This window comes from Panthera uncia, assembly GCF_023721935.1.
Source record: "Panthera uncia isolate 11264 chromosome E2 unlocalized genomic scaffold, Puncia_PCG_1.0 HiC_scaffold_19, whole genome shotgun sequence".
NCBI classification, from domain to species: Eukaryota; Metazoa; Chordata; class Mammalia; order Carnivora; family Felidae; genus Panthera; species Panthera uncia.
This window is the reverse complement of record NW_026057588.1, coordinates 4,225,107-4,237,447: the sequence shown is the minus strand read 5'-3', so window position 1 is coordinate 4,237,447 and position 12,341 is coordinate 4,225,107. Positions and strand designations below refer to the sequence as shown.

Here is a 12,341-nt window from a genome sequence, read left to right as displayed (position 1 = left end):
GGGGGTCTGGACTCCTGGGTCTGAGGGAGGAGGGGCTGGGGGCCTGATTCCTGGGTCTGAGGGATTAGGGGCTGGGGGCCAGGACTCCTCGGTCTGAGGGAGGAGGGGGCTGTACCTTGAGCATGCGGGCGGCCACAGAGACTATCTGGGGGAAGTAGGCGACATGGCGGAACTTCTCCTGCATGTCACACAGGAAGAGGATAGAAGACCCAGGGAGGACTCGGCCCAGGTTGGGCCTCACAGCTGCCATGTCCTGGGGGTGGGCAGAGGTGCGAGAGGGAGGGGCCAATCAGGGCAGGGGCTTTGACTCCCTGCCCAGGGTCTGTGCACTCAGACCCGTGAGGGTCCCACACAGTCCTTTGGAAACCTCCCCCTTCCCATGTGCAGCGTGTCCGCAGATCCCTGGGCCCGGAATCCATTTGTTTCTTAATACGTCCTACTCGGCTGGGAGGTCACTTTCCCTGGGAAGCCTTCTCTGACCTTGACCACCTGGTGCTCCCAACCTCACTCTCCCAAGGTCCCTGGGAAAGCCTTTTCCTTCCAGGATACACGGCAACATCAAGGTCACCCTCTGCCCTCCACAAGGAACACTCCAACTGTGATCCTCACCCTGCCCTTCGGGATGGGGGTGGGGAACAGAGGAGGGAGGTGAAGGCCGGAGGGCCCACAGCAGGTAACAGGGCGCGGGTGTGATTCCGGATGAAAACCAGAGCCCAGGTGCAGTGGCAGTGTCCTGAGTGAGGCTCTTCAAGTCTGACTCCCCCTACGCAGCCTCTGAAACTCAGTTTACCCTCATGCAACATGCAGGCTGCACATCCCTGCAGGTCGTAGAAGGAAAGGCCGGTGCACCTGCACAGGGGACTGTTATTCATCCGCAGAAAGAATGAGACCCTGCTACATGCTACATCACGGGTGAACCCCAAGATCGCCGCGCCCACGAGCGAGGCCAGTCACCAGAGGCCACACGTTGTGGGAGCCCATTCACATGAAACGTCCACAGGGATCCAATCCAGAGACAGGGAGCAGACTGGTGGGGGGCTGGGGCGGGGACAATGAGGGCTGACTGCCTCTTGTGTGCGGTGTTGCTGCTGGGCTGATGAGCACATTCTCAAACTAGGTGGTGGCCACGGTTCAGCAACATCACGAATATTTGTTAACTGCCACTTAATGGTACGCTTAAAAATGGTCGAAATGGTCAATTTCGTGACTTGTACTTTAGCACAATGAAAAAAGGGGGGGGGGGGGGGGCGGATTGACGACTCCGGGGCCGCCCCTCACCCCCCCAGGGGGGGTCGGCGGGGGCTGACAGGCCCCCCCCCCCCCCCCCAGTCAGAGCGGCTCCGTCTCCAGCATCTGGGCCCCGCCTCCGAGAGTCTCAGCATGTCCCAGCCCATGTGCCCAGGAGGCTTGAGTCCCAGGGTCCTCAAGTTGCTGCTCAACTGGGGGTTCTGGCCCCGCTTATGTCTGCACGTCTCACGCCCTCGGCGTGTTCACTCATTTACTCGTTAACTTATGTGGGACATGGGAGACCCTGCAGACCCAGGGGAAGGTGAAATGGTTAATACGGGGAAGTCTGGAGAGTGGCTGGTGGGCGCACAGGCTGTTTATGACGATTCTTTCAAATGAACACATCTACTGTAGAAAATGTTTTCTATGGGCAACATAGTGCAGAAACAGTGTAAAAACTCATGGGTGGTTACAAGGAAGAATTTTATGCTATGTGAATTTTGTCTAAAAAGAAAAAAAAAAGGAATGGAAACTCCCGCAAAAACAAAACCACGCTGAATGAATTAATCACATTAATTACGACTGCGATCAGTGCTGGGATTTCGAGGGAACCTGATCTATCTTGGCAGAGTCTGCAAAAGTCTCCCCCGAGGAAGTGGAGGGAGAGAGAGAAAACAATCTTTCTGAAAACCCAAGGTTGACTCTGTTACTCCCCTGTCTTAGCCCCCACCTTCCAGGGCTGCTCTCAGGTCTTCAGGACTAAAATGTAACCTGCTCAGGCAAGGCGCCTGGAAGCATCCCAGCCAAGTCCTTCCCCTATGTGGTTCCCTCCACCCGGGCTGCTCTCCTCACTTCCCTTCTAACTTTTCAGGAGACAGGAGGGACAGGGTCAGATCAGGGCTATCATGGGTGAAAGCCTAGGTAGGACAGGGTGTCTGAAGCCACAAAGATCTCCCTTTCAGGCTGGTAGGAGTGTGTTTTGCAAGAACCCCCAGGGAAACACATGTGGCCAAAGTTTCTCAAAATTCTAGTTACATGAACCCTGTGACCCAGAAAACGTGCTAAGTATTTACCCTGCAGACATACACGTGAAATGACACAAGGTTATTCCCTACCAGACTTTTTGGTTATTCATTATGGGACTTTTCCGCTGAGCAAAGGAATGGAAATACATGTAAACGTCTATGGTTAGGGTTCTGGTTATGTAAGTTATGGTATAGCCGTACTATGGAATTCTTTGTAGCCAGGGAAAATTACAAGGAAGCTCTTTGAGTAACAAGAGATGTTAACAGTGAAAAGAAGCGGAACAGTATACACAGCAATGCTTCCCTCTTCGTCTCCCCAAAGAAGAGAAAAAGTGAGTTTTCTGCTCCTATATTTGCTGTCTCTGGTGGGTACACGTGGAGGTGCTTCAGGTGGGGGGGATGGGTCACTGAGGGACAGGGTATGAAGGAAATCTTATTTTCACTGAGTACTGTTCCTTTTGAAGTGTGGACAGTGTGTGATAGGTTGTCTGGTCCGTAATATATACCATAAAATACTTAGATAAGCTGAGAACCCAGCAAAACCAATCTGTGTTAGTAAAGTTATAATGGTTATCACTGGGCAGCAGTAAAGAAAGGGGCACAAGGCAGGGGGGCTTCTGGGATGCAGTGGGGAGTTCTACTTCTGGATTTGGATGTTGTTTACACCAGAGCGTTGGCTATGTGAAAAGTTATTTGAGGTATTTGTGATTTGTATGTATGGCTTTTCCCCCCTGGATATGCAGTATACTTCCATAAAAAGTTTTCAAAGTATCAGATAAAAGGGTGGAGGCCAGGAGAAAACCGGGGCTGGAGTCTAGGTGGACAAAGGTGAGGCCTGGGCTCCACTTTAGGCAGAGAGAAGAGAGAGGAGGAGGCAGGACAGAGAGATTCAGGGGGCAGGTGCCGCTGGCTGTGGGGGAAGGGGCAAGGAGGAAGATCTACAGGTTTCCGGTCCATGGGTGGTAGGTCCTAGGGACTAACTGGGAACCTGGAAAGGGGAAGTGGTCTGGGGGAGATGAAATACTGAGGGTGGAGGGTGGGGAGTGTGTGTGTGTGTGTGTGTGTGTGCGCGCGTGTGTGAAGGTGGAGAGGTCTGGGCTGGAGACTGACTTAGAAATGCTGTTAGGGAGAGAGAGATCTGAGCTCCAGGTGGGGGGAGTCAAAGGCCGGAGGAGGAGGGGCAGTAGCGGGGGAGGGTGGGGCGTGCAGCCCTGCAGCCAGGATTCCCTGAGTGTGACCCTGGGCAAACTTCACGCTGTCTGAGCCTCAGTTGCCTCATCGGAGAAATAGGGGTCAAACTAACCCACCCCATAGGGACGATGCAAAACTCGGCCAGTGATGCACAAAGGGCGGGCGCGACCCGTGGAAGGTTCGAGTCCCCGGTCAGCCAATTCTGTAGGGCCGGCAGGAGTCCTCGCCCTGGCTGTGTCACCTCGGCCCGGACGTCCTGGCAAAGCCTCAGTTTCCCCATTTGCAAAGCGGGAAGGTCAGCGCCCCCGAGGCGCTGGGGGGCCTTACCCGGAAGGCGCTGGTTTCCAGCCTGGCCCGCCCCTCCGCTGGAGAGGCCTGGGGGACACTCACCGCTCCGAGCCGGGACTCACGCCGCTCCGGTCCTCACGCCCCTTTCCAAGGCAGGGTCACCGTTTTGCACTGTTCCGACACGTGGCCCGCCCCCGCGGTCCGCGTCCCGCCCACCCAAGCCGAGCCGCCCAATCGGCGCTCGCCAAACTCTGCCCCGACCCTGAGTCCGGCCAACCTACAAGCGGAGCTGCTTAGCCCTCCTCGGAGGGGCGGTGCCGGGCAAGATGTCCATCCTGAGAGCGTGATTGGTCCGCCGGTGGGAGGGGGCGGAAAGGCAGCGCGTCCGACCAATGGGGAGCCGGGAAGGGCGTGAATGGCGGGCCCGGGACAGAGCGGCTCGGTGGGTGCAGAGACAGCGAATTCTAGCTGGGGCGGTGGGTCGCCCTCCTGTGGTCTAGAGGAGACCCCTGAGGCCCAGAAAGAGGGAGTGAGGGGTGTGCCCAGGGCGGAAGCAGGCCTGGGGTTCCAACGCTGGCCTTTGAGTCAAGAGTCAGAAACTTATCAAGAGACCCAAGCACTTTACAAGAAAGGGAACTTAAGTCCTTGCAACCCCGCTCAGTCTCAGTTTCCCCATCTGTACTGCACCTGCCTCCCAGGGTGACGTTTGTAATATTTAGACTCTGTGCTTGGGAATGGGGTTGAGAAAAAATCTCGGAATGAAATCCAAACTAGTCCCAATTCATGTCGGCCTTTTTGATCTCTGTGACCTCATCTCTTACCGCGATCCCCCTGCTTACTCTGCTTCAGCCACCTCAGGGCCTTTGCACATTCTGTCTCCTGTGCCCAGAACCCCAGACCTTTTCTCAGCCAGCTCCTTCTTGTCATTCAAGGCTTTCCCTGAGCACCAGATGTCAGACAGCCACTCCATCAGGTCTCTGCTTTATTTTCTTCACAGCACTAATTCCAATCTGAAATTGGAAGTTTATGTTGCATTTTTTTAAAATTTTTTTTAACGTTTATTTATTTTTGAGACAGAGGGAGACAGAGCATGAACAGGGGAGGGGCAGAGAGAGAGGGAGACACAGAATCCGAAACAGGCTCCAGGCTCTGAGCTGTCAGCACAGAGCCGGACGCGGGGCTCGAACTCACAGACCGTGAGATCATGGCCTGAGCCAAAGTCGGACGCTTAACCGACCAAGCCACCCAGGCGCCCCTATGTTGCATTTTAAAAAGGTACCGGCATATTCATTTATTGTCGATCAACCCTACCTGTGCCCTGCCCCCCAAACCCCTTAAATGTTTATTTAACAGTTTATTCACTGCCGAATCCTCAGCACCTAGATGGGGCCTGACACATAGTAGGTACTCAGTACATATTTGAGAATAAATGAGACAAGACCAGACATTAGGCAGAGATGAGCCAAGGTGAGAGGGAACTGGAGTGGCAGACACTGAGAAGATGGGGCTGGGGAAAAAGAAGAGAGAAGTTGGGGGTGTGGGAGAGTGTGAGGGGCACCTCTGGCAGAGGCAGAAGTGGGGGACATGCACCGGGGAGCCCTGTGAGGCCGTGGTCATAGGTGGGGGTCTGGGCTTGATTCATGTTCCCAGGGGCTTCCAGGAGGGGAGTGGATGGGACAAGGGGTTCCTGGGGGTGTTTGCTGAGCTATCATGAAGGGGACCTCTGATTTGTCCCGGGGTGGGGGTGGGTGGGTTGGGCATCATGGGGGGCAGCTCCCCCAGCCCTCAGGGGTTCCCTGAGAGTGACAGGCACAAGGCACCTCCCACCTGCCCACCCAGTCCCCCTCAGGAGCCCAGAGGCCGTCCACTTCCTCCAGTGCATTCGGGGTAGGGGGCAGGCGGTTATAGAAGTGTGAGGCCTGCCTCAGGTCTGGCTGGCCCCAAGCACAGTGGGATAGACCAGATGGCACTGAGGGACACTCTGGGGTGAGTGCAATGTCATCAAAGAGGTCGAGGGTGGAGGCATCCAGGGCGGCGAGACTTGGGCCGGGGCTGGCGCAGGGATCCTCAGTGGGGGCCACAGCACAGGCCACCCCCAGGAAGGGGGACGGAGGCGGCGGGGGCGGCCTTCGGGGTGGCGGTCTCTGGGGAGGTGCCTTCTGAGACAGGATAGACAGGGCCAGGCGCTGGGTGGCAGCCTCAATGTTGGCAAACTGCCTGCAGAGAGACAGACATACGAGCTGTGTGGCCGTCAAGCATTCGCCTCCTGTTTGCCCTCCCGGGAGTGGTTTCCCTCTTCCTTTCCTCTCCATCTTTTTTCTCCGTGCTAGTCTCCCCGCCCCTGGGTCCATTTTCTTGAGTCTGACAATTCAGTTTTTCCAATCCCGTTCATAGGGGAGCCCTGAACGGCTGTGGAGTTTATGTACTGCACAAGGCAGCAAGTCCAGTTCCGCTCTAATGCACGTCTTTTGTCATTTACATTTATCATGGCCACATTCCAACATATAAAAGTGAAAAACGGGGGCGCCTGGGTGGCTCGTCGGTTAAGCGTCTGACTCTTGATTTCGACTCCGGTCACGCATGGTCTCACGGTTTGTGAGTTTGAGCCCTGCTTCTGGCTCTGTACTGACAGCTCAGAGCCTGCTTGGGATTCGCTCTCTCTGCCCGCCCCCACCCCCCCCCCCGCCCCCACCCCCTGCTAGCTCTCTCTCTCTCAAAAAAACAAACTTAGGGGGAGAAAAGTAAAAAACATCAGAAGGAAAGGATGCTTTAACAAATGTTTTTCACACAAAGGCGCACTGTGGGCTAGGGGTGCACCTGTAACACTGATGCCCTGTGACTTCTACTTCCGGCAGAGCTCTTAAATCTGCCCACCTCTCATCTCCACCAATTCTTGGTTCAAGTCGCCAGCATTTCCCACCTGGATGACTACAGCTGCCACTGCACTGGCCTCCCCCACCCAGCATTCCTATCCTTCAAGAACTATATGGATGGATCTGACAGCGATGGGCTCAGCATTGTCCCCCTAAAATTCGTATGTTGAAGTTTTAGCCCCCAGTACCTTAGAATGTGACTGTATCTGGAGACCCCTGAGGGTGGTCTCTCATCCAACGAGAGATTAGGGCCCGTGGAGGGAAGACCACGTGGAGACACAGGCCACCTACAAACCAAGGAGAGAGGCCTCACCCTGCCAGCACCTGGTCTCGGATTGGGTGAGAAAGTAAATTTCTGTTGTTTCAGCCACCCAGCCTGTGGTGCTCGGTTCTGGCAGGTCGATTTCTGTCTCTCAAAGCTAAACATTAATTTTTTTTTAAATGGGGTGACCCAGTGGCAGAGAAATCACGATGGCAGCTTCTGGGAAGGAGGCACGATGAGGGCCTCCGGGGGCCAGAAGTGCCCTGTTCCTGGATCTGAGTGTTGCTTACACAAGTGGGTTCCTTTTGGGAGCATTCATCAAGCTCTATGATGACAATGTGTGCATTTCTTGTAGTTGTTTTTTTTTTCCTTTTTTTTTTTAAGTTTTGTTTATTTTTGAGAGACAGAGCACAAGTGGAGAGGGGCAGAGAGAGGAGACACAGAATCCGAAGCAGGCTCCAGGCTCCGAGTTGTCAGCACAGAGTCCGACGCGGGGCTCCAACTCACGAACAGTGAGATCGTGACCTGAGCCGAAGCTGGACACTGAACTGACTGAGCCACCCAGCCCCCCCCTCCCCCAAACGTTTTATTTAAAAATGAGTCTGATGGGGGCGCCTGGGTGGCTCAGTCGGTTGAGCGGCCGACTTCGGCTCAGGTCAGGATCTCGCGGTCCGTGAGTTCGAGCCCCGCATCGGGCTCTGTGCTGATGGCTCAGAGCCTGAAGCCAGCTTCGGATTCTGTGTCTCCCTCTCTCTCTGACCCTCCCCCGTTCATGCTGTCTCTCTCTGTCTCAAAAATAAACGTTAAAAAAATTAAAAAAATAAATAAAAACGAGTCTGATGTTGTATGTTTCTGTTTACATGAAATGTCCACAATAGGCAAATCCCCAGAGACAGAAAGCAGATTGGTGTCTGTCAGGTTCTGGGGAAGGAGGGGTGGAGAGTGACTGCCTACTACTAATGGGTATGGGATCTCCTTTGGGGGTGATGAAAATGTTCTGGAACCAGACAGAGGTAATCGGTCGCCAAACATTACGAACGTAGGAAACACCCACGAAGCGTCCGCTTTAAAATATTCGAAATGGTGAATTTCACGTCGTGTATATTTTACCACAAGAAAATAGGCTTATAAATAAGTTAGTAAGAGCTGACATTCTGGAACTGTCTCTGGAGCTAAGGAGGATAGTTCTACTCTGAGTGCCCCTGGGAAAAGTTCAGAGAGGGCAGGTCAGGTTAAATGACAGAGAATGGGAGGGGCAGAAGGGGGAGATGATTTGAACAAACTTAAGTATAAATGACACTTAGGGCCGAAGAGTCATGACCTCTGTGACTTACTACAGCTCTTTTAGGACGATAGGTGAAGGAAGTAGGCTAAGATGTCATCGGCAGTGAAGTGTAACAGTGGTGCGTGAGTGGCAGCATTTCTCAAACTTGAGTGCCCGGCCTAACACCCGGAGGGCTGATGGGAACACAGGTCCTTGGGCCCCGGAACTTTGGGTTCTGCAGGCCCCGGGGTGGCGTCCAAGAAGCTGTGTTTCTGGCACATCGCCACGCCATGCTGAGGTGCTGACGCTGCTGGTCTGGGGTCCAGATGCAGACCAGATGCCGCTGGCCTGCTGCATCAGACAACTGTCGTGACGTTTCTGTGGGCTGGAAATCCTTCACAACGAAAAGCCAAAAATCCATGTCCAGGGTGGGAGGGGGGCTCCTGAGGAGGCAGGGCCTGAGGGGACCTGGGGGGAGGAGGAGGAGGACGTGGGTGGGAAGATGCTGAAGGTAGTTTGCCTCTGACCTGGATTTTCTCAGGGTGAGCCCGGGCGCTCAGGGGAATATACTCCATAGCTGCCTGTGCCGCCTCGTGGGTGGCCTGGGTCTCTGGGGAGTATGTGGCAGGGCCAGGCATGGGGGTGGGAATATCTGGGATGCTATAGGAGAGAAGCTGGCCCTGGGGAGTGGGGAAGCTGAGCTGGGGAGGGTAGAGGGGGGACCTGGGAGGTGAGAGACAGGCATTAGCACGGGGTCCAGACTGGGAGTGAGCAGGGAGCCCTCCAGGTTGGGGCTGCAGATGGGGAGGGGTCCTTGAAGTGGTTGACAAGGGGGGCTGGGGAGGAGTTAGAAGGCTCGCTCTGGGACGAAGGGCTGGACCGTGTTTGGGGAGATGCATGTTTTCCTCTTCGATAATGGGTTTGTAGAGTGGTGGTGGTGAACATTCTGGGCTGGTCAGGGCTGGGCATTCTGGTGGAAGGGGGTTTGCAGTGTGGAGGCAGGAGTTAGGCTGGACGAGGCACCTATTTGCTCAAATTTGGTTCCAAGACCTCCTGGGACAAGATTCTGGGCTGGCTGGGAGGAACAACCTACTTGCAGAAAAGCAGGTCCTTGGATGAGTAACTTCGTCTCTCTGTGCCTCAGTTTCCTCTTTGAGAAATGGGGATTGTAATAACATCTACTTCCTGGGGTTACTATGGGGGATTAATGAGTTCCTATTCATTGTGAGTGAGTATTACCAGTTACCACTGAAGTACTTAGAACAAGCACCCGGCACATATGAGTGTTGATCACCACCATCATCACCATTATTATCACCACCATCACTATCACCATGATGAGACTCCTTGTCTGCAATGTGAGGACAAAGTCAACCTACTGTGCAGGTCTCTTGGGAGCATTAAGTGACATATTATATGTCAAAGCCTCAGTGTGGTGTACCTGACACCTGAAAGTGCTCAAAAATGGTCACTGTCACAGAGTGAGGAGAGAGCACAGGGTAGGGTGGGATGGGGCTGGGCGGGGTGTGAGAGCGGGGACAGGCTTGAGCAGAGAACTGAGGAGCTGAGGTTCCCATCCACACTCCCAGAGACGGCGAAGGACATTGCCCCACAAAGCGAACAGGATGGGCAAAGGCCAAGAAGTTGGATGGTCAAGTGCTAAATGGGGAGCTCCTGTTTCTTTAGAACCTAATTCCCTCCCCCCTGTCCCCCTTTCACCCTATTCTGGCCACATTGGTCCTCAAACATTCCAGGGATGTTCCTGCCTCAGGGTCTTTGCACTTGCTGCCCCTTGCCTGGAATGCTCTTCCCTCAGACATCCACAGGTCTTATCCTCTGGCTTCAGTCAGGTCTTGGCTCTGTTGGCACCTTCTCAGCCGAGCCTTCCCTGACACCTTACCCAGTCCTTCCCCCACCCCCGCATGCCCTCCATAGCACTTATCACCTTATAACATGCCATATCATTTTAAAAAATTGAAGTGAAATTCACATAACTGAACCCCTTTACACGTGCAGTTCAGTGGCATTTAGGACATTCACAGTGTGCAACTACCACCTCTAATTAGTTCCAGAACTTTTCGTCACCCCGGGAAGAAACCATGAACCCCCTGCCAATCACGCACCACCCCGCTTGCCTCCAGAGGTGCCTCCTCTGGCCCCGCTACCCCGCTTTCTGGCTCTGCCTGTTCTAGACATTTCACACAAATGGAATCATACAACAGGTGGCCTTTTGTGTCTGGCTTCTTTCACACGGGATCGATCAGCTTTCCAAGGTTGGTCCATGTAGCGTCATACTGTCTCACTGACATTATGTGGCTGTCCCTTGCCGGCCACCTTCCTGCTGGAACACAAGCTCTATGAAGGCAGGGAATTTTGTCCGCCTTGCGCTAATGGATCTCGGGCCTGGCCCACAGTCTATGCTCAATAAACGCATCCTGAGAGTTGATTGCGTCCAGCCCTGGGGTCCCCTTCTCTCTGTTCTGTCTGAGCCTGGTCTCCCCGCCTCTGAGGTGTCTGACCCCTCCCCCTCCCCCTCTGCCCATCTCCCACCCTCCACCCCTCCTCACCTGCAGATCTGGTTGTGCAGAAACCTCCTGTGGTTGGGCCTCCTTTTGGGGGGGCCGGGTCCTCCGAGGGTGTAGGGCGCGTAGCACGTGGGCGGCTGCCCCACTCACGAAGGCACACAGCTCCCGAGGGCTGGGCTCAGAGTCCCCAGAGGCTGTGGGGGCCCCGGGGTGCATGGCTGGGGTGATCTGGAATAGCCCCTCCACGGTATTGCTGCTGGTCAGAAAGCTGCTTCCACATCTGAGGAGAGAGGAGCAGCCGGGGCTGGGGGCTCGGGGCTGGGGAGGCAGACAGGAGGAGAGAGGGCTCTGGGCAGGGTAGGCCGACTCTGGAGGGGGGCCACCGCTCTGGTTGGAGGAGACAGGGCCCCGAGAATTAGGGCAGGTCCTCCCTCGGTGCCTCATCCCCACCTCCTGGAGGCTGGATGCTGAGCTTTGAGGAGCCCGTGGGTGGAGGCTGATATAGGAAGGTGAGGGGGGGGGGCTTTATGTGTGCCCCCCAGGGGCCCAATTAGCACATAGTTGGACCTGGGATATGGGACAGGGCAGCATGGTGGGGGGCAGAGAAAGGCGCCTGGAGATAGCCAATTAAGGGGACAAAGGCCTCGTTAGGGAAGCGAGGCCAGGGGCTGAGTCAACCGGCAGCGATTAGCGTGGAGGACCTTTAATTGGAGGGGAGGGGAGGGGAGGGGGCGGCAGGAGGCTTGGGTGCAGGCTGGGAGGGAGGGGGAGATGACCTCCGGGAGGGCTGCCGGAAGCCTTCAGCTGTGGAGCCCGACGCTTGGACACCGACTCTGCCCACCTACCTCCAGACGCACCTGCCTGGGCCTCCCTGCCTCTCTGTGCCCCAGGCCCAACCTCCTGGGGAAACTGAGGCTCAGAGAGCAGGGCTTGCCTGTGCCCAAGGCCTCCAGCCAGCCGGAAGGGCTGGCTTCTGTGCAAGAGGGTTGATCCCCAAACCCTGACTTTCCGCCAGAGCGGCTAGTGAGTAGGGGAGAGGGGAGGATACACGTGCTGGCCCAGCTGGTTGCTCAGGTGGGTGACGCTAGGGACTGTTTTTGGCGCAGCCTGGCTGTGGCCGTGGAGGGGAAGACAAAACATGGGTGTGTGGTTTCCCTTAAGGCATTTTACTGAGGGACTGGGGGGCCCTTGGTATTCGGGGAGGCAGAGAACAGACTGGGGCATGGCGGGGTGGAGAGGCTGGCTCCGGCGGGGGCGGGGGCGGGGGTGGGAAGGGGGTCCTCTTGTCTCTGGAAGGGCGCTGGCCGGAGTGGGGGGGCCCCTGGTCTGGGCTGGTGTAGGGATAGGTGCTGCGGGGCTTGTTGTGAGGGGGCCGCGCGGAAGGTTCGCGTTGGGGGGCGTGCGGGTCACCTGTGGCTACACACTCACGCACACCCAGTGCCTCATAACCACGTGCACTGATTGTCTTGCACTTCTGGAGGTCAGAAGTCCGAGGCGGCCCTTACGAGCTGAAATCAAGGTGTTCCATCTGGAGGCGGCGGAGGGAGAATCCCTCCGCCCCCCCCCCCCCAACCCCGTGACTTTTCCGGCTGCCAGAGGCGCCGGAGACTTCTCCTAGCTCACGCTGCGAGTTAAGTGGCAGAGCCCGGACCCGGAGGTGGCTCAATGTGGGCCCGACACCGTGTG

The 12,341-nt window shown here is 55.9% G+C and overlaps 3 protein-coding genes across 4 annotated transcripts in view; 1 reads left to right on the top strand and 2 right to left on the bottom strand.

The window, feature by feature from the left end:
* Nucleotides 1–3,929, bottom strand: part of ISOC2 (isochorismatase domain containing 2) — a 7,835-nt gene extending 3,906 nt beyond the window's left edge. Inside the window, exons 1-2 of one of the 2 annotated variants that reach the window (XM_049621495.1) lie at nucleotides 3,834–3,929; nucleotides 116–253 (exon numbers count right to left, since the gene is read on the bottom strand). In XM_049621495.1, coding sequence (XP_049477452.1) covers nucleotides 116–250 — 135 coding nt within the window. In that variant the 5' untranslated portion in view covers nucleotides 251–253; nucleotides 3,834–3,929. The remainder of the gene's footprint in view (nucleotides 1–115; nucleotides 254–3,833) is intronic. The other variant, XM_049621494.1, reaches the window with a different exon arrangement.
* RPL28 (ribosomal protein L28) overlaps nucleotides 1–12,341 on the top strand; it is a 139,127-nt gene that overhangs the window by 46,821 nt on the left and 79,965 nt on the right. The window lies entirely within an intron of this gene.
* On the bottom strand, nucleotides 5,492–10,871 carry CE2H19orf85 (chromosome E2 C19orf85 homolog). Its single transcript, XM_049621504.1, is given in 3 exon segments — nucleotides 5,492–5,948; nucleotides 10,698–10,750; nucleotides 10,752–10,871. Coding segments are annotated over 3 exon segments (630 nt in total).